The sequence below is a fragment of the Hyperolius riggenbachi genome, chromosome 11, assembly GCF_040937935.1.
Source record: "Hyperolius riggenbachi isolate aHypRig1 chromosome 11, aHypRig1.pri, whole genome shotgun sequence".
NCBI lineage: Eukaryota > Metazoa > Chordata > Amphibia > Anura > Hyperoliidae > Hyperolius > Hyperolius riggenbachi.
In genome coordinates this window covers 135,707,147-135,727,190 of record NC_090656.1, presented here as the reverse complement: position 1 = coordinate 135,727,190, position 20,044 = coordinate 135,707,147, and the positions used below count along the sequence as shown (strand labels likewise).

Sequence of the window (20,044 nt, the reverse complement as noted above, 5' to 3'; positions counted from 1 at the left end):
GGGCCTAGCAGAAAAAGTCTTCTGATTCGTACCGAGATGTGGTCAGCAGCTTGCTCACCACACTCCGCCAGTGGACTCTAGGCCTCACCAAAGGGTCTTATGGTGTCCTGGGGGACTTGATAGTCCTTGAACAATTTCTGAACATTTGCCCTGCTGATGTACGACAGTTTGTGCTTGAGCGCAAGCCTGCGTCAGCCACTATCGCTGCAGACCTCGCTGAAACCTTTGCAACTACCCGGGTGACTGATACACGCAGAACTGTCCCATCCAGCTGGAGAGGAGGTCAGCTCAATACCCCAGCAGACTCTCCTGCCCCTGTGAGCCGTCCGCCACAGAGGCCACCCAGCGCAGCTGCTGCACCCAGGCCTGCAGCCCCTGGAGAGGTCACCTGTCACTACTGCTGCCAGCCCGGACACATGAAATTCGACTGTCCAGAGCGGAGACAGACACCTGCAGCACCTGTATCCCCTGTACCTCACCCACAGCAGAGGCAACCCGCCAGCGAACCACAGCCTGGATCATCAGATTTTGTTCTGTTTGCCCGCGGAAAGGAAATCCACGACAGAACCAACCAGCAGCAGCAGCCTGTTAGAGTGAACGACAAAGTTGTCACCGGATTCCGAGACACCGGAGCTGATATCACGTTAGTTCACTCACACCTTGTGCCAAAGGAGAGCATCAGCTCCAGCCGATCCCTTGCCCTTACTGGAGTAGAGGGCACCCTTTTACACATAGCCCAAGCGAGAGTGAAGCTCGACTGGGGAGTAGGGGTCCAAGAAAGGGTTGTTGGAGTGGTGAAGGATCTCCCAGTCCCTGTGTTGCTGGGGACTGATTTGGGCAAGCTTGTGTCCTACTACGAACCTGCCACGACCGCCTTGTCGGTCACGGAAGGAGACGGACTCTCCACCCACCACCAGGTACTTTATACACTTGGGGGAGCACCAGGGGGAGGTGGGTTGAATGTGCCCAGTTCAAGGGTACCAGGTTCAATAGTGCCTGCTTCAAAGGCACCTGAGTTTGATGCACGAACTGTCTGTCGTGAAGATGTAACTGTACCTGTGTTTAATGTACCAACTGTCTGTAATGAAAATGTGTCTATGCCTGTCACTGTCATTAATGCATGCAACGATAATGTGAGTAATGCCAGTCTGTGCCATTCTGAAGGTATACCTGTGCTAGCAGTACCGCGCAGCTGTACTGCTCAGAATCCAAGCTCAGAACAGGTGGAGGGGGTTCCGGCCTCCTCCCCCTCCTCTGACCGCAGGGATGAGCCCTTTTAGCCGCTGGCCTCGTGTGACATGAGCCAATTGGCTGAAACTGACAGCGTATTCACAGCAGCACTAGAAAGGGACCCAAGCCTGGAGGTGCTCAGGCAGCAAGCCTCTGAGCCCCTCGCAGACGGGGCCTTTTTCAAGGTGTACTGGGAAGGCGGGAGACTGTACAGCCAGTCTGTACAGCCCCCTACAGGTAAATCACATGCGAATACCAAATGGCTTGGTGTCCCGGGTGCGTTCAGGGGACATGTGTTGAAATCCGCACATGGTAATCCTCTGACAGGGCACTCAGGTGTCCGCAAGACACTTGCCTGTATTCGGAAACCGTTTTATTGGCCCAGGATGAACAGGGATGTAGCCAAATACTGCAAAGCATGTGCCGTCTGTCAGGAATTGGGAAGGTCCAGGGATTCCCGCGGGGTTCCCTTAGGTCCACAGCCACTTAGCAGGGAACCCCTGCGTGGGCTGGCTGTTGATCTACCCAACCTACTGCCTGTTGTCAGCAGTCCTGGCAGACGCCACGTCCGAACGCAGTGGCGCAAACGCCCTGTTCAGAATGGTCCAGGTTGGGTCAAACCTGAGGGGAGCGGACAGCGACCTGTCCAGGGGAACCGAGCCGCAGGCTCCAAGGGGTTTTCCCGCCGTGCTGGATAATTTATTAGTGGTAAGCCTCTCTGAGGATTCCAGGATCCCACCCCAGTCCACCAATCCAACTGTCCACAGGCGTCTCGCTACTCAGCTAAGAATCTAACATATACTTTTGTGCCACTTTAGGATTGCTTTTAGGAAGGGATCAGTCTTGCAGGGTATTAAAAGATATGCACTTTTCCAGATACCAAGCTGTCACGGAACAGCCGTGAGAAATGAGAACGCAAATGCAGTCGGTTTATTGCACCGATTGCCAGTGACGTGCTATATCTGGATTGATTGTGTAGGAGCATCTGCAGTCTTTTCTCAGCAGAGAGATAGCATCAGCTTAACTGCAGGATGGCTCTTTTGATATGCTAATGAGCAGGAACAAACCCTTGTGTTCAGGAGGCTAGTGTTTACTTTTCATTACCTCAGATAGATGTCAATGGGCTCACCAAATGGTGACTCTATTCAAAGCACTGCTTTCCCCCCAGACTGGCCGGAGCCATATAGACAGAATAAGAAAGCATGGAGTTTAGGATTTTGAGCAGGTTTAAGCAATACCGTTCAGGTGAGAAATGTGAAAGTTATATCATTCTGCTGGTCCGGATCTTGTGAGTATTTTGATATTAAATTGGGGCCACTGGCATAACCAGAACTCGGGGGATTCCACCGTTTTTAACCGGGCATGCAAACATGCCCACGTTTGGTATCGTATGAACTGACCTAGTCTGAAAAATATGAATATGTGATGGTCATGTGTGTGCGGAAAGCGTAAGCCGAGATATGGCAAATGTCATATTTGGTGGGCATAGAGCACCCATCCAGGCTTTTTTGGGCACACAATGGCTCATGGACATATGAATTCTAATTGCCCCTGAGACATAGGTGGTAGGTAGGAACAGTAAGGGTAGGAACACTCTAGGCAGAATCGCATATGCGTTTTCCATAGCACATAGTGGAAAATGCATATGCGATTCTGCCTAGTGTGTTCCTATCCTAAGAGGTGAATGAAATGCGACAGGAGGCAGTGGGGATGAGCAAGACACAGCAGTAGAGGTGATTAGTGAAAGTAGACTGAGATTGGAGCAAATCACTGGTAGTAAACTAGTATGGGACAGGAGACAGTGGGAATCGGCATCAGCAGTGGAACCAGAAGCTACCGTGATAAGTGTTTTCAGAATGGGTGAGACAGAAAGTAACAACACCATGATGGCAGATGTCACTCCTGTAGATTCCTTATATGTTCAGTTACATATCAAGTGTGAAGTAGGATTTGAGGATGGTGTTCTATTCATAATTAATAGATATTAGAGAACTTTAAAGACGATTCAGAGTGTTTTCAGCACTTGGTGGCACTATAGTACAAGTGACTACGTAGAAAATAATATGTTTAAGTTTGTTAGCCTTCCATTTGACTTTTGAATTCTGCTTTTCTGGTAGGAAAACAGTGTTCCTTGCCTGCTCTGGAGCCTCTTAAGCCAGAAATGTTGGTGAAGCTTACGGTGGGCGGCCTTACCATAACTGTGCCTCATATTCAGACTGACACCAAAACTATGCAGGACCCTGGTGGTCGCGAAGCAGCAAGTCATTTTTTTAAGGAGTTGGGGTACTTCAAAGATGCAGCCTTCAGTGGCCGTGACTTTGGGCATCTTCGGGAGAATTTCCAAAAAGCATGCCAGCTGAGTAACATCAGGTAAGAGTAGAGAAAGAATACACTTAGGCCTTAAAGAGACACTGAAGCGAAAAAAAAAATGATATAATGAATTGGTTGTGTACTATGAATAATTACTAGAAGATTAGCAGCAAAGAAAATTTTCTCATATTTTTATTTTCAGGTGTATATAGTGTTTTTTCTAACATTGCATCATTCTATAATATGTGCAGATTACACAACACTCAGCATTCAAAATGAGTCTTTCAGAGCAGTCTGTGAACTAATGACCTCTCCTCTGGCAGAGGAAAAGTAAATAGTTCAATAACAATTGAGATAATAAAAGTCAGAAAACAGCCCTCTCCACGACTTTGAAAATCGTAGAGCTTAATGTTTTTTTTTTTGCAAAGAGATAACAACTGGAGTTTCTTAACTCTTCCTGTACTGGGAACAATTAGACTGATGTATCTGATCTTAATGTCTTATTTCTTATCTGTACTACACATACAAATCATAATATCATAATTTTTTTTTCACTTCAGTGTCTCTTTAAAGCCCTTACATTTATTTCATGTTATGGAATAATAAAAACCCTCCATCATGTAAACAAAACATCGGGTCAAACAGAGCTCTGACTTAGGCTGCTTTACTGTTGCATTTTTGTTTGACCTGATTTTTTTTTATTATTATTTTCCATATGTCACTGTGATTTGCCTGTTCGTGCTCCTGACGAGGCCTTTTTGGCCGAAACATGTAGTTTGACTCTTTATGTATAAAGTGGACCCCCTTGTCTGCACTTGTTGATGCACTCTATGTGCAACAGTTATTATTTAGATATGTGTAGTGGTGTGTATACATGGAACAAGTTTACAGACCGACTGAGCATACTTGACGTCCTGACACTCAACAAACCCTGTGCCATTTGTCACATGACACTCCCTTCGTTTTAACTTCTTACTGATCAAGAGGGCTAGCTGCACCCCGCCTTTTTCTATGTATCATACTGGTGGGTGGGACAAGCAAGGAACCATTCTCGCCTCTTTGTTTTTATTGAGACCACAACCAGTGGCAGCTCAAAATTCATTTGAGTGTGTATTACCCATTTCTCGTTACTTGCTGACAGAATCAGGTACTTGAAGGGCTTTTGTCCTCAGGTCCAAGGTTTGTATCTAATTATTGCCTGTACCTAAACTTTCAGTTTGTGGTGTCCTGTTTTTATGTGCTGGTCTTGGTAAAGCAGCTCTTTCATTACATTTTTAGCTTTTGGCAATTTATGTGAATGGAAACCTTTCTTGCCTTGCAGGAGCACAGCATTAGCGGTGCAAATAGTCTGTGAGCAGAGGGTTGGTAAAGGTATACAGCACAGCAGTGTTGATCTCAGTTGTGGAATGCTAGAGATACTGGAATGCCTCTGGCAAGAAGACCAACTTTCCAAGAAGAGAAGGAACCCTGAATATACTGAGGTGTGTGGATAAATATATGTAGTACCAAGGCTAAATTTAGCATGGACGTTGGCTTTATAATACGACTAATAAGTTGGTTGCATAGAATGTTTTTGTTCATATGCTGTGTATGAGCCACAGGCTCAGGGCACATTTGCATGGATTGTATGTGCTCTCTATTTTTATACACAAACAGTTTGACTTAAAACTTGGGCAACTATATTTTCAAAACTAGGTTTTGGGTGAATGGTAGTAAATTACAGAGCAAGCCTAGGCAGCAAGGGAATTGCACTCTGAGCTATTACTGTTATCCCTTGGGCAGTGCAGATATGATGAGAAAAGAACATCCATTCATTTACCTTAATCTGAATTATTTGTATTTCACTGAATCTAGAATGTTAAGAACTCTTCACATTTGGAGACATTATGGCTCTACTTCTTGTTGATTTTTTCCTCTTACTTCATTTGATTGGATGCATCAAAAAGATAATCAAAACCATCAATTACATTCGTACTTTCAAATCTGCTTCAGATTTGAGTGCAAGGAAATAATCTGTCAGATGCTACATGAAGCAGTAATCGGTGGGGCTGGGAATACCTCTCCTTCTTTACCAATAAGTAAAGAATAAAGAGTTGATATTTAAAATTCTTTTCTTTATCACTTTGTTTACTTTTAACTGGAGTCCACCTTTTTTTCATCTCATCATCCCTTTATTTTTATACTAGTGTTTTTTGGAAGTCCCACAGTATGAAAAGGTTTCTTTCAACGTTAAAGTTAGATTGGACATTTCATTGTACAGTTACCTTTACATTTGTGTTCCAGCTCATGATCTTCCATAGTCCAGCATCTTCTTCCCGGCCTTGTGCCCAGATACACTACAAGCGCATTCACAGAACACCGTCTAGAGTGAGTGTTGTTTTATTTTCTCTGTTGTCTGAAAATCTTGTTTTAACTTTCTTTTTTGTTAGTTCTTTTCTCTGGAAGGTCCTGATGCTCTTTAGTTTTGTCATATTCCTGCCACACATTTTTTACTCTTGTTTGTGTTCAGTGTTAACATCCGGTTTTGTGTGTTCACTCACTTGTTTCATCTCTGTTGGTTTCCCTCTCAGAGCAGTCGTAAGAAGCAAGCAGTAAAAGTGTCTTCAGAGATCAGAGTGGAGCTGGAAGAGTTTCAGTCTGATTTGGACTTGGGCCTTATAGACCGCCTCGGATCCCTTTTTCAGCATGATGACACAAAACTTGCAAAATCTCCTGCCCAATTTGACATGCATTTGGTAACAATATTATTGTTTTTTTTTTGTTTTGTTTTTTTTTACTAAATTGTGTCTTGTTTCGGGGACCACTATGTCAAAAATTTGTAAAATTTCAGATTCATGTGTAGACTAAGACTTGTATACGTCCCAGAGTTAAATTACGCTCTTCCTATGGTGCTGTCACTTACAGTGGGCATTATTAATCTGACAGCTCTGGACCACTTTATGACCGGCTTCGGACCATCTACTTGTGGGAGATATTCAAAGTTTTATTTTAGCAAGGACCTATACAAAGATGCCAGCTTAGCCTGCCCAATCTCGTGCACTTAATCCTTTTTGTTGGACTGTGCCAATGCCATTGAGGGAGTTCTTTTGAAAATAAAGGAAATTCTGAGAATGCCCTATAAAGAGACTGACTAAATATGTGAGTTAAGGGGCCCATACACTGGTCGATTTCAGCCATCGATTAATCAATCAATTCTATAGAATCGATCCGGAATTGATTCTATCTAATTCTTAAATCGATCGATTTGCGGCCGATTTCGATCAATTTCGATCAATTTGATCTGTCTGACAGGATGGAAAATCTAGGTTGATCTGCTGCTGGCAGCAGATTGATTTCCTATAGCATTACATTGGATCTAATGTTCCAATAATGCATTTAGATCGATTTTTTAATAGATTTCATTCTGAAATATATTGGAAATCTGTTCCTAGTGTGTGGCACACAGATTCCTGTCAGATTCGACTTGACAGGCATCTGACAGGAATCTATCTGATGGTCGAATCTGCTGCAAATCTATAAGTGTATGGCCACCTTAAGAGGTTCAGAGCTACATATATGTGACCGTGACATAAGGGAAAATAATTAGCATTGTAATTTACATTTTACAAATGTACCTCTTATGTGTACTATATGTGCACCCATATATTTTGGATTTTACAGTTTTATCAAGGTAGTTATCTGTAAAAACTTACTTTTCACTTGTAATTAGACATGTATGAAATTGTCTGATTATTCCTTTACAAAATGGAACACATTTCTGAAAATCAGATTAAAAATAAAGTTTTTAGAAATGTCCTTTAACCATCTTGCATACATGAAGGACCTGTGTATGTTTCACAAATGGGGCCAGCAGAAATGAGAACTCTAGATCTCTACAAATAAATGGTTTAAGGGTAATTCTAAGTAATGCTGACATGTACCCATATGAGCACCCTCCACGTTATTAGCAAAGCAAAAAGTGACTAGTTCAGTTGTCTTGGCCACTTGGGTTGCATGCCTATAGAAGGCATTCTTATGACGCAATCCTTATGTTAAAATCAGAAAGAAGTTGACTTCAGGCAATGCAGTTCAAGAGAAGAATTGAGAACTTGATGGAAGACTTGTGTAGGCTTTAAATGTAAGCCTGAAGATAGCAAGCCCAAATTAAGATGATTGTTTTAATTATTTTTCTATTTATTTTCGGTTTTCTTAGCAACTCTAAAGGGACCCTTCAGTAAAGCTAAATAGTAGTGTGAACTTTGCATATTGTTATAAAGAATATGATCACAAGCAACCTTAATTCAAGTAATGAGGAGTAAAGCGAAAATGCTTAGACAAGAGGAACATTCACACAGCGTACATATAATTAAGCTGCCAGGAGATTTGAGCGCAGGGTAAAGCTGAAAACATGGGTCACCCTGCTTCTGCAAAAGTCCCGGTGGCGTCAATTACTACTCCCCCTCCAGGGCGCTGTGGATAGTGGGAAAAGATGTAATTCGGATTTCAGCTATTGCTGGCGGCCGAATTACAGTGTTTTTAATAGTAATTTGTGTACCGTCTTTTGATGGCGCCCAAATTACTCACGGAGTGCCGCTATAGCTGTAATTTCTTGTACACCCAAATTTCAGGCGCTGTTTTTAGAGTGCTCCTTCACAGGTGAATGGTACAGTACAGAACAGTTTCTGTGACGAAGTCTAAAAAGACAGCAGAAAGAAGAAAGTGGCTCAGTGAGGAGGAGAGTTCTCCTACATTGTGCAATCAAATATATGGAGATAATGAAAACAATTTCTAATATTAGTAGGTTATTGGGTTTCAGATAAGATCTGCCTCATGCTCCCATGTTACAACAAACTGTTCATTTGTGATCAAATCTATTTAATATACTACCACTTTATACAGTATCTGCCCTGTGAGGGTGCTATAGTGTAACTAATGGATATCCAGCAAGCCAAGTAGTGAATCTTTGTCTTGTCTAAGCCCAAGTGTCCCATATCCCTCAGAAAGGCAAGATTCCAGGCATCCTTATTCTCAGTATGAATACATTGAGTTTTGTATGCTACCTGATAAATTATGTCTTTATTTAAAGGCTTTGCAAACAGTTCATGTTTTCCCCTCTCACAATATGGAGCGCAGGGCCGGGCCGAGGCAGAGGCTGGAGAGGCTCCAGCCTCAGGGCGCAGTGTAGGAGGGGCGCACAATTCATTCAGCTGTCATTCCCAATTGTGTTTGAAGCAGAAATAAATAAGAAAAGGGGATACATGACAGTGACTGCAAGCCAGATAACTAGAGATTAAGGTGTTGGGGAGGTTGGGGGCCTTGGGGCACCTATTAGTCTAATAGCAATCAGTGTGTGATGGCTGGGGTGGGAGGGATGGAGGGGCGCACTTTGGTGTCTCAGCCTTGGGTGCTGAAGGACCTTGTCCCGCCTCTGATGGAGCTTATTGTTAATTTAACTCTTTATTTCCCTATGTAGAGTAGTAGTAAGGAGCAGGTATGTGACCTAAGCTGAGGCGCACTTGCACTTACAGAGGGTCAGTGTTTTAGGACAGCGAGTTTAAAACCAATGTGGTGACTTGAAAAATGTACTGGCTTTTCTTCTTGGTCTGCTTGTCAAGATGGCCCTCAGTATTCTCTATAATTGGAACATTGTTAGGTAGGGGTTGTTGTCATGTAGAAATAATTATTTTAGCCTTTTCCAGGCTGGATCTTCCTATTGTTCTTTCTAAAACCTTCTGTGCCCCATTTATAGGGTTGCTCGAAGCACTGATTTCAGGTCTGCAATCTTAACACTTTCTTCACACAAAAAAAAAAAACGGTTGTAAGGTACCTTGGCTTGGTGTTGGTGATAGGACAGACCCAATATTTCTAGGTCAACTGTGATATAAAGGCTGTTGTTCCCTTTGTTCCACTTGTTACTGTTGCCTGATGTACCACAAATAGGTCCTTCCTGTAATTCCCTCACACTAATTTACAAGTGATAGTTGCTAAAATACTTTGAATAGTGCACAGTGTTTGTATGCACGTGTTTAGTGATTTCTCAAGTGTTTATTATATGGTTGGTTCAGCTTTTCGGCATCTAAGCCAGGCATTTTTTTATACCGAAAACTGCTATTGATGTGCAAATTTATATTTGACTGTAGGCATGTGACTGTATTTTAAATAATTTATTGCATCCAAACGTGCCATTCTGCAACCTGTTTATGTACACCAGTGTATTGGCATAAATGGACATTTTAAATGAGCACTGAGGGCTTGTTCACACTGCAGGCGTTTTCGGCTTTTTTTCGCCCTCCTGTTGTTTTTCAAAACGCCCCGACCGCGTGGCCAATGAATGTCTATGAGAAGGTTCATATCAGCGCGGGTCGATCGCGGTACGGCTAGGAAAGCGGTGCATGTTTCATTTTCGGGGCGATTCCACCTCAATGGAAGGAATAGGAAAATTGACAAACGCGCATTAAGGCGATTGCGTTCGCGTTTTAAGAATAAATACATTGTATTTATTCTTTTCCGGGTCAAAGAGTTCACTTCCTGACTTGCGTCAGGAAATGAATTACAAAACCGCTCGGAAAAAAACGGTTAGAAAACCGCTAAGCGCAAAAACGAATCGCCCACCCAAACGCCGGGAATTGGAATAAAAAAAAAACCAACGCAGACGGACACGCGAACAGAACGCAGTGTGAACAAGGCCTAATAGGAAATTTAAACATTTTAGGCCGCTTCTAACACGGCCTTCCACTAAAGAAAGCTGCTAACTGGAAGGAAATCCATTTTTATCAAGACAGACTTTTATTGAAGCAGCAGAAAACTTCACAGGTTCAGATTAAAGATGACAGTTAAAGTACAACTATAATATTTACCATCTCTTATGTTTAATCTAAATGCAGCTATTTCAAATATTGTGAAAGTTTCAGGCAGTCACATCCAAATGCACTTCCCATCATCACCGTCCCAGAAGGAATATCCACAGTGATCATTGTATGTCGTTTTCCTGGATGGAGTACTTTATTTTCTGCATAGATATGTAGTTGCATATCTTATTTAAATTTTACTTTAGATTTATGTAACTAACAGTGTTAGACATGTCATCATCTGATATGCCAGTTTTACTTATGATTATCTCCAAATTAGGGTGATGTCACCCCAGCTCCTGAAGAGGACACAGAAATCCATGTTATGGCTTCCAAAGCACACATACATCTCCTTTTCCCAGTGCCCGACTTAAGGTCTTCCTCAGAACGTCGCCCATGGACAGAAAAGGCTGTGAGGAAGGAACGTTTGGAGATGGAAGTGACTGAAATGGAGATTACTACTCATTACATAAGTGGTACAGAGCAGCCCAGCAAAATAGAAGTTACATTCAGTGACTTACATGGTAAGCTGTAGAGCTTCATCTAAGGATCGCTTATCAAACCAATGGATATTCAAAACTCTGTAATTTAGTGTTTTCTGAAACACAGCACTTGTTTATTGTCATGGCACTGTGGTAGGAATATAGGTCATAGAAGGTGCACTTAGGATGGTCAGAACCATGTTGAGGTGAATATGGATTACTACTCTTCCTTCAACTGGTCCTGCAGCAACTAGCAATCTCTTCAGTGATCTTCTCCATCTATCTGGAAATCAGCATATTACTGTGCTGGCTGCACGCTGTATGAATGGTCATACCTCATTGCTAGAAATGAAAAGAGTGAGTCGGATCTGTTGATTCTTTGGCAGCTATTGTGCATGGTTAGAGATAACACATAAAGTCGCTTGTTTTTTCATTTTTTTTATGGGCTGTTTATTGATAGAAAGTGTGATTAGACATATTAGAAAGTCTCTTGAGTAAGCTGGGTGGAGTGACAGGGGAGCGATGGCATTGCACTACTGTCAAGTGTGTTAAAAGTTTGTACCTGATTCTTCGGATACCAGAACGTGGAGAGCAGCTTCCCTTGCAGATCACCGCTGATTGCTCCTGAAGTTGCGACAGGAGGCGCGGAGCAATGAATGACAGGAGAGCTGGATGTGCTGGTGGATGAGGACTTTCAGTGGCTGATGAAATCCCTTTCCGGTAGGAGAACAGCAGGCAGGCTGAACTGATCCTAGGAGGATTGGATGTTCCAGCAGAGAAGTTCCATGCTATCCTTGGCATGGTCAAACAGGCAGGAGTCGGTAACTGAGCAGATAGTAGGACAGAGCAGAGGTTGGCAACAGATCGGGAACTCGGACACGCCGGGGTTAACACCAGAGCGGGTAGTCGTACACAGCAGAAGTTAGCAAAAGAGTGGACCCTCAGATGAGCCAATATAGGTAACCAAGCGGGTAGTCGGACAAAGCAGGAGTCGGTAACGGAGTAGATAGTCATACAAGCCAAAGTCAGAGTTCAGGATACAGAAACAGGGCAGAATAACCAGGTCACAGGGACAGACACTAGCTGCAATGCAACAGCAAGTTGCCAGTGCTGTCTCTGTGTTTAAATAAGCCTTTAGGCGCGGGACGCATCACGCCGGCGCATGCGCACAAAGAGTCCGCATTGCTGACGTGGACCTTCATAGGCCTGCGTCCTGCATGCTAACATTCCCTGAATACGTATAATTGGGTATCATCCTTTTTAAAGTGAAGGATCAAAAACACAAAGTCCTCTTAAGGGCAATCCACCTTGCCCATAAGACCTCAATAATTTTATAGAAAAGGACTTGGGTTCAAAAAACGAGGAAATACAGTGCAATTTTAGCAAAATCTTATAGAAAAACTTTATTGGTACAAAATATCAAAAAATTGTTTAAAAGGCTTCTTCAATTCCACATGATTTGTCTTCATATAATCAATAATCAACCATAGGACATGGATAATTGAAGCTGATTGGTAGGTATTATATTCTGGCTTGATGCAACTTTGAATAAATATTGTATTTTACAGGCGGCAACGACACATGTTCGTTTCGGGCTCTTTATATCATATGTATGCCCTTCATCAGGCCGTAATGCAAATTTCTGTATGGCACAGTCAATCAGCACAAAGGCCAGAAAACTACATATAGTGGCACAGGCATCCAGGCCTACCAGATGCACAAGGGAATTCTTCCAAGGCGTGAGAGGAAAAGAACGCTGCTAGAGTGGAAGCCCATACAGAAATTTGCATTACGGCCTGATGAAGGGCATACATATGATATAAAGAGCCCGAAACGAACATGTGTCGTTGCCGCCTGTAAAATACAATATTTATTCAAAGTTGCATCAAGCCAGAATATAATACCTACCAATCAGCTTCAATTATCCATGTCCTATGGTTGATTATTGATTATATGAAGACAAATCATGTGGAATTGAAGAAGCCTTTTAAACAATTTTTTGATATTTTGTACCAATAAAGTTTTTCTATAAGATTTTGCTGAAATTGCACTGTATTTCCTCGTTATTTGAACCCAAATGCTAACATTCCCTTCCAGGAAGGAACGAGCTGACATATGCGCACACACACCATACACCACACACCACACACCACACACACCACACACACACACACACCACACACCACACACCACACACCACACACACACACACACACACACACACACACACACACACACACACACACACACACACACACACACACACACACACACACACACACACACCACGCACACACAAACACACACCACGCACACACAACACACACCACGCACACACAAGTAAGTACCTGCCGCCGGGACCGATCACCTCAATACCTGTGGTACAACAATTGCAGCTCAGTCAATGCTCAATATATTTTTGCTGAAATCTGTTGAGATTGATTGCGCAGTATGTTTCTGCAAACTGATCTCTATCCCACTGATTTGTAATTAAGGGGAAATTGATCATCTGTTTATATCAGGCTGTAATCGACCCACATATGCCTAGCTTTAAAAAGGCAGCACTGTGCCTCATAGTTTAAAGTGAATATAGATGACTTTTAATGCTAATAGATGTGATTTACACTTTCTTTTCATGTTGGGCATTTTATCATAAAAGTCCCAGATGTTTTGTGTCACTGATGTGTGAACCATAAGCTGATGCCATGCAGTGCCTCTCCTTATTGTTTTCTCTTCAGGTGTGTATACAGATGGAGATAAACTCTGTGTTCCCTGTGTGAAGATAAGTAAAGTGTTAGATGCCCAGGCCAAAGCAGGTGGAAAGAAATTCATTTTCCCAAGGTTAGTCACTATATTACATATATCCTGTGCATGTCTGTTAATTGGGTAGACTTCTTGTTAATTTGTGGTTAATCTTGATAGTTTTTTGGGTTCTTATCACCAGAGACAGTGAGGCAGATTTATCAAATCCAGTGCAAGGAAAAATGAAGCAAAGATGGTGCTAAACAATTGCAAATGTTGAGTAATTGCCTAGAGCAACCAATCAGAATGTTTCCTCTTGGCAACTGCTCCATATTTGCACCCGTTTTACTTCAACTTTCCTTGCACTTGTTTTGAGAAATCTGCCTCGTGACCAAATGAAGCATGGATATGTGTTTATATGGATATACTTGCATAACACAAAATCATATTGCCACATTCATTGTTTTATATGTTGTGCAAGTTTGTGTGGGCATTACGCTGTAAAATACTCCATTAATCTTGTAGAATTAGGAAAGAAGATTTGGCAAAAAAAAAGTTGGTTTTTTTTATCATTTTATCACACATCTTAAAAATATTAAAAAATTTATATTGTGTTAGGACCAGTCATTATAATTGCAGTAGTATGTCAACGGAAATATATTCAGTTGTGTTTTTGATTTTTTTTAAATTTGTAGCAAGATTATGTTAATGATCTTTACATTTGTCCCATCACTGGACCCGATGGGCTTTTGCTGAATTTGTTAATGCCAATTGTGCAGTGAAAGAATCGCACCTTTTTCTGTGGAGAAAGGGGAACAGTGCTTTACTCATACCTGATATTTCTCAAAGCTGTACAAAGAATTCGTCATAAATATGCGATAGATGGCGGGAGCACTAAACAAGGTTGTATGATGTTGAGATGCAGGGGCGGACTGACAACTCATGGGGCCCCTGGGCAATAGGAGATTATGGGGCCCCCATACCAGTGTTGCCCACCTTTCATGTTATTTTTTACAGACTAAGATATAATAATTTACTGGCAAAAGATATTTTATACTGACAAAAACCCCTGCTACGTGCGGCATGCTGAAAAATGGGTGTGGTCAGAATGCGGGAGTGGTCATGGGTGGGGCAAAATATACATGACCTTAGCAGTGGTGTAAAAGGTCTGCCGGGGAAGTTTGAGCTCTGCCATAGTGTTCCCCCCCCCCCAAAATACATGTAATCTGACAGCATTTCACCAAAAATCCACGCAATTTGGCAGAGGTGCCTCCAAAATACAGATAATATGGCAGTCGTTCCCCCAAAATAGACGTAATCTGGCATCAGCGGTTCCCCAACATACACATGATTTGGCAGCGGTTCCCCCAAAATATGCGTAATCTGGCAACGGATCACCCAAAATACATGTAATCTGGCAGCAGTGGTTCCCCCAAAATATACATAATCTGGAAGCAGCGGTTCCCCCAACATACACAATCTGGCAGTGGTTCCCCAAAAATACACATAATCTGGCACCTGTTCCCCAAAATACACTTAATCTGGCAGCAGCAGTTCTCCCAAAATAGTTGCCCCAGTAGAGGTAACCAGGTCTAAAGGTATCCCCAGTGGAAGTAACCAGGTCTATAGGTGTTCCCAGTACAGATATCCAGGTCTATAGGTGTCCCCAGTATAAGTAGCCAGGTCTATATAGGTGTCCCCAGAATAGATAACCAGGTCTATAGGTCTCCCCAGTTTAGATAGCCAGGTCTATAGGTGTCCCCAGAATAGGTAGCCAGGACTATAGGTGTCCCCAGAATAGGTAGCCAGGTCTATAGGTGTCTCCAGTATAGATAGCCAGGTCTATAGGTGTCCCCAGTATATGTAGCCAGGTGTATAGGTGTTCCCAGTATATGTAGCCAGGCCTATAGGTGTCCCCAGTATATGCAGCCAGGTCTATAGGTGTCCCCAGTATATGTAGCCAGGTCTATAGATGTGCCCAGTATATGCAGCCAGGTCTATAGGTGTCCCCAGTATATGCAGCCAGGTCTATAGGTGTCCCCAGTATATGTAGCCAGGTCTATAGGTGTTCCCAGTATATGTAGCCAGGTCTATAGGTGTCCCCAGGAAGGGAGGCAACGCAGTAAAGGGGAGCGCGGTGTGCACAGCGGTGGGGAAGGGGGGACGTCTCCCCCCCCCCCCCCCCCCCTTGCTCTCCCCTCCGGAATTTTTAAGTGTCGGCGGGGACTTACCGCTGTTCTTCCAGCCCCGGGAGGGAGCTCTGCTCTGTGTGCCGCTAGTCTGGTCTTGAGTAGACCAGACTAGAGACGCGCAAAGCTCCCTTGTGGCTGGAAAAACCAAGTCCCTGCCCACTGTTAGCTGGCGACACTTAAAAATTCCGGAGGGGAGAGCCGGGAAGGGGGGGGGGGGAGATGTCCCCCCCCCTTCCCCGCCACTGTGCACACCGCTCCCTTTCACTGGCTGCCTACCCTCCTGCTCACGGTGCTCTGGAGGGGCCTCCTCCTGACCACGGGCCCTCGGTTCCTGCCCGAGTGCCCAAATGGTCAGTCCGCCCCTGTTGAAATGCACCTCGGCAGTACTAATGTAACCATCTCGGTGTACCCTCCCCTGCATTTCATGTCCATTCCCTTTGAGTTCTTAATTGATTTGGGAGTTAGATCATCACCTGCCACTGTTTCTGAAGGTGCCTGGCTTGTAATATCTGTGAACGGTTGATGTGATGGTGTTGATTAACTTTGTCTGTACCGATTCATTATTACTTCTTATGTAACTATTTACCAGTTCAGATATGTCTAATATGTGCAGAGAAGTTTATTTCATATTTTGCTTCAATAAAATTCTTTTTTTTTTCTTAAAAAACAGAGAATTTCTCCTATATTAGATTATCTCTAAACGGATCATGAGAGATTGTTAGCCAATATAGATGGCTTGTGTTTTCTACTTAGGGGCTTTTTTAGGAGCGTCGCTTACAAAATCATTGTAATTTTCTAGCATATTGGTGACCATTCTTCCTGAAACCAAAAGTTCTCCATGGGACATTTGCCATGAAAAGATTGATGACCTCGATCTTCCATCTGTAGAAAGCCCTTGTGAACTGAAACAACCTGAGCCATCACCTTTCTCCTCCAAGAGGACTATGTTTGAAACAGAAGAGGTACATAGAGTGAAAAGTACTTCTGCACTAAACTGTTCTCTTTTATCTTCATCAAATCTGCATTGTCATCACTTCTCACTCTGCGTTCTTCTGTTCAACTCATGTATATGGCTTCTGTGCCTGCAGATGGTAATCCCTGCTGACCCAGAGGAGATGGCAGACTTCCAGCGAGTGACATTGGCATCTTCCCAGTATACACTTGAAGTGACTCTTCCCCGTGCTCATGTGTTCCTGCCCAGCAAAGAAGTCTATGAAAACCTTTACAATAGGTACTGACTACAACTTCTGTTTACCTTGTCTAGCAAAATTGCCAGTAAAACTAAAGTAAAGATACCCATTATTATTATTACCTATATACTGTATAAGTGAACGGTTCAAAAATGTTAATGCTAATGTTTCCTATATCAATAATGCCTGAGCCGGTTCACATTAAATTTACTCTTAATATGATATGGTGCAGTTCTTCTCTATCACATCTATTTAAAAAAGTGAAATTTCCATTAAGTTTGATCATTGACATTTGTTTGATCTAACAGTTCTAGCCAAGAACCTCTAGTCAGTGGCATCTGTAGTATTGTGTTTGAGGAGAAATCCAGCCCTGAGAGTGTCTTATACGGCTAAGGCAATCTGATTGGATAGTAGGGTGACGTGGTATTACAGAAGTCAGAATTTAATGGAGACTTTGATAGTAGCAAATCTCTGGGCTCATAAAGCTCCACTCCACTCCCCAAAATCTACTGATTTTTAGTAACGAGTTTGCTTTTTGCTAATATAGTTAAAGAGAGTCCGAGCTGGGCTCATGAAATAAAAAAAAAAAAAAAATAAGCTTCCTGATCTGGGGGCTGAGCGGATCAGGTAGCTTCCAAAACCGCCGTTCCTGTGGGCCACAATGACCCACTTTCACTTTCGTGACCTCTGAGTCACGACACGGGAATGAGAGTCATTCTCTCATTCACAACATGCAGGGAGGTGGGGGAGCGGTAGTTGGCGTGGGCACGGAGATAAAGCTGCGACATGACAGCTCTGGAAACCCTGCAGGAATGCCGGGAATCCCTCTCTTAAATGTTTATTTCCAATATAGAGACAAATTTTGTCGCTAATCACAGGGGGCTATAGCGCGGCGGTGGGGGCAGAGAGTGTTGGTGTGGGCACACAGAGGCATGTCATGAGGCAGAGAACATGCCTCGGTGTCCCATCTCCCCCCCCTCCCCCTCCAAAAAATAAAAAATAAAAAAACTCGGGTTCTCTTTAAACATGATTTGAATATTAGATGCCATTTTCTTTCTTCCTGAACTCTCTCACTTTCTGCATTTCTGTCCAGGTTATGCAATGATCTTCTGATGTGGGAGCCTATGGCTACATTTGACGCCCCATTCACTGATTCTCTCTTCCCAAATGAAGCACTGTCTAAGTCTTCGTATCAGCCAGACACATTCCGCATGTGTAAATCTGCGTTTAGGCTCGGTGAGTTTGTGACCCACTGAGTACTTAACGGGGAGCCAAGCTTTCAGATAATATTCCACCAATGATTGTTAATGACTGTCTCTGCATTTCATACTTGTTCTTTCTCTCGGACAGATTCTGATTCAGAGGATGAAGACTCCCATTTCTATTCTGTAGATGAGGCAGCAAAACTCAGGAAAGGAACACTGGAAGGTCTCAGCTTTTTCTCTACTTCAGTCACCATTCTGCAAGGACGCATCACAGCTTGGACCGAAGCTAAGGTGCACTTCTTTTTCTAGCTACAGAACTAGAATATATTATACATATCCTCTATAATAAAACCCCTTTGTCTCTGCGTCCCATGTCCGTGTGTGTGTCCCTGCGTGCTACTGCACATGTGCCGCAGGGACAGCCGTTGGACAGGAGCAGGACCGGCAGGAGGCCGGGCGTGCAGTGGGCGCGCGGCGGTCACGAGAGGATGAGAGGGGAAGGGGAAGCGGGGTTTAAACACAGACCTAGAGCCCATTTTTAAACGGGCTTAGGTCTACTAGTATTTTATAATATGTTATTAATTAAATATTGCAATGTCATATTGTGTGTCTTACTTCTGTGTCTATATTGCTAACAATGCTGCAGAATGAACTAACCAAGAAACTCGATGGCCAGCATGGAGAGGTGGTTCTGGATGTTGAAAATGGACGAATCTTCAGTGTCTCCAAGTACAAAAGCAATGCTGATCTCAGCTATCTCTGTATAGAGTCTGACACCATCTCTCTTTACCATAAAGGTACTTTACCAATATACAAATGTGGAAAGACACACAAAAAAACTGGGGAAACATGGTTAACTTGATGCATGAAGCGTAATGTGCTGGAAAAATGTATTGTCCCTCTCTTTGAGGAGCACAGTAGATAAGCATTGCTTGTGGTATAAAAGAAGCTGTAGAAAAATGAAATCCCTTATGGCCCATTACCGTTGTACAAGACATGGCATCATATGTATCTGGAGGGGCTGGGGGGGAGGCAAATGATCTGGATTGGTGTAACCCCACTGTTCCCGGTTCCCCCTCCCGTTTCCCCTATCTCCTCCCCTTTTCCTTTTTTCCCTCCTCTCCTACCCTATTTACCTCCCTTCCTTCCTTCTCTCCTCCACTCTTGCTAATGTAGCCTTCTGATGGTATAAACAGTGGGGTTACACCAATCCAGGTCATTTGCCTCCCCCCCCCCCAGCCCCTCCAGATACATATGATGCCAGAGCCCAGTCCCCACCTTTGCCACTTTTGACTAATATGGTTTATTGTATAAAGTAACACATAATTTTGCATTTATAGATTTTTATAGTTTTTTTTTTTTTTTTTAACGTATGCACAATCTGCACTTTTCTATGTGCACCAAGCATAATATGCAGTCACTGTAGCACGCTAGGCCACCTAGAGTGGTGTCTACTGCTTCAGTCCCTGCCTTAATTTAAATGCACTATATATACATATATTTCCCTCACCAGTCATATTTTATTTAGCCACTAGATGGCACCTATCTCCCCATTGGCATCAAATGCATGCAATAGCATTTTGCAGCCATCTAATAAGTTTGGTCTGCAAAGGATGCCATAAGAGGGAGGTGAGGCCACTACCAGGAAGTCTTGGTGGAACACATATGCATTCCACCGTGCTATTTGCTGTCCTTAAAGGAAGTAGGCGGATTTTTCAGGCATGGACACGCCTAATGCCGTCCTTAGAGCCTATTTAAACCTGGATAGTGGGAGTTTGCCCTCCAGCCTCCGTAGAAGAGCGATATAGCGCGAAACGGCCGTCAGGCGAGCAGTGCCCAGCACCCACCGTCACCATCACACCTCTG

The 20,044-nt window shown here is 43.2% G+C and overlaps 1 protein-coding gene across 1 annotated transcript in view; it reads left to right on the top strand.

Annotated features, from left to right (window-relative positions):
• The window catches only part of ATG2A (autophagy related 2A), a 179,470-nt gene that overhangs the window by 73,199 nt on the left and 86,227 nt on the right, over window positions 1-20,044 (top strand). Inside the window, exons 11-21 of the mRNA XM_068259988.1 lie at window positions 3,348-3,600; window positions 4,862-5,021; window positions 5,824-5,907; window positions 6,111-6,275; window positions 10,648-10,891; window positions 13,588-13,690; window positions 16,583-16,745; window positions 16,872-17,014; window positions 18,067-18,209; window positions 18,324-18,469; window positions 18,825-18,975. Coding sequence (XP_068116089.1) covers window positions 3,348-3,600; window positions 4,862-5,021; window positions 5,824-5,907; window positions 6,111-6,275; window positions 10,648-10,891; window positions 13,588-13,690; window positions 16,583-16,745; window positions 16,872-17,014; window positions 18,067-18,209; window positions 18,324-18,469; window positions 18,825-18,975 — 1,755 coding nt within the window. The remainder of the gene's footprint in view (window positions 1-3,347; window positions 3,601-4,861; window positions 5,022-5,823; window positions 5,908-6,110; window positions 6,276-10,647; window positions 10,892-13,587; window positions 13,691-16,582; window positions 16,746-16,871; window positions 17,015-18,066; window positions 18,210-18,323; window positions 18,470-18,824; window positions 18,976-20,044) is intronic.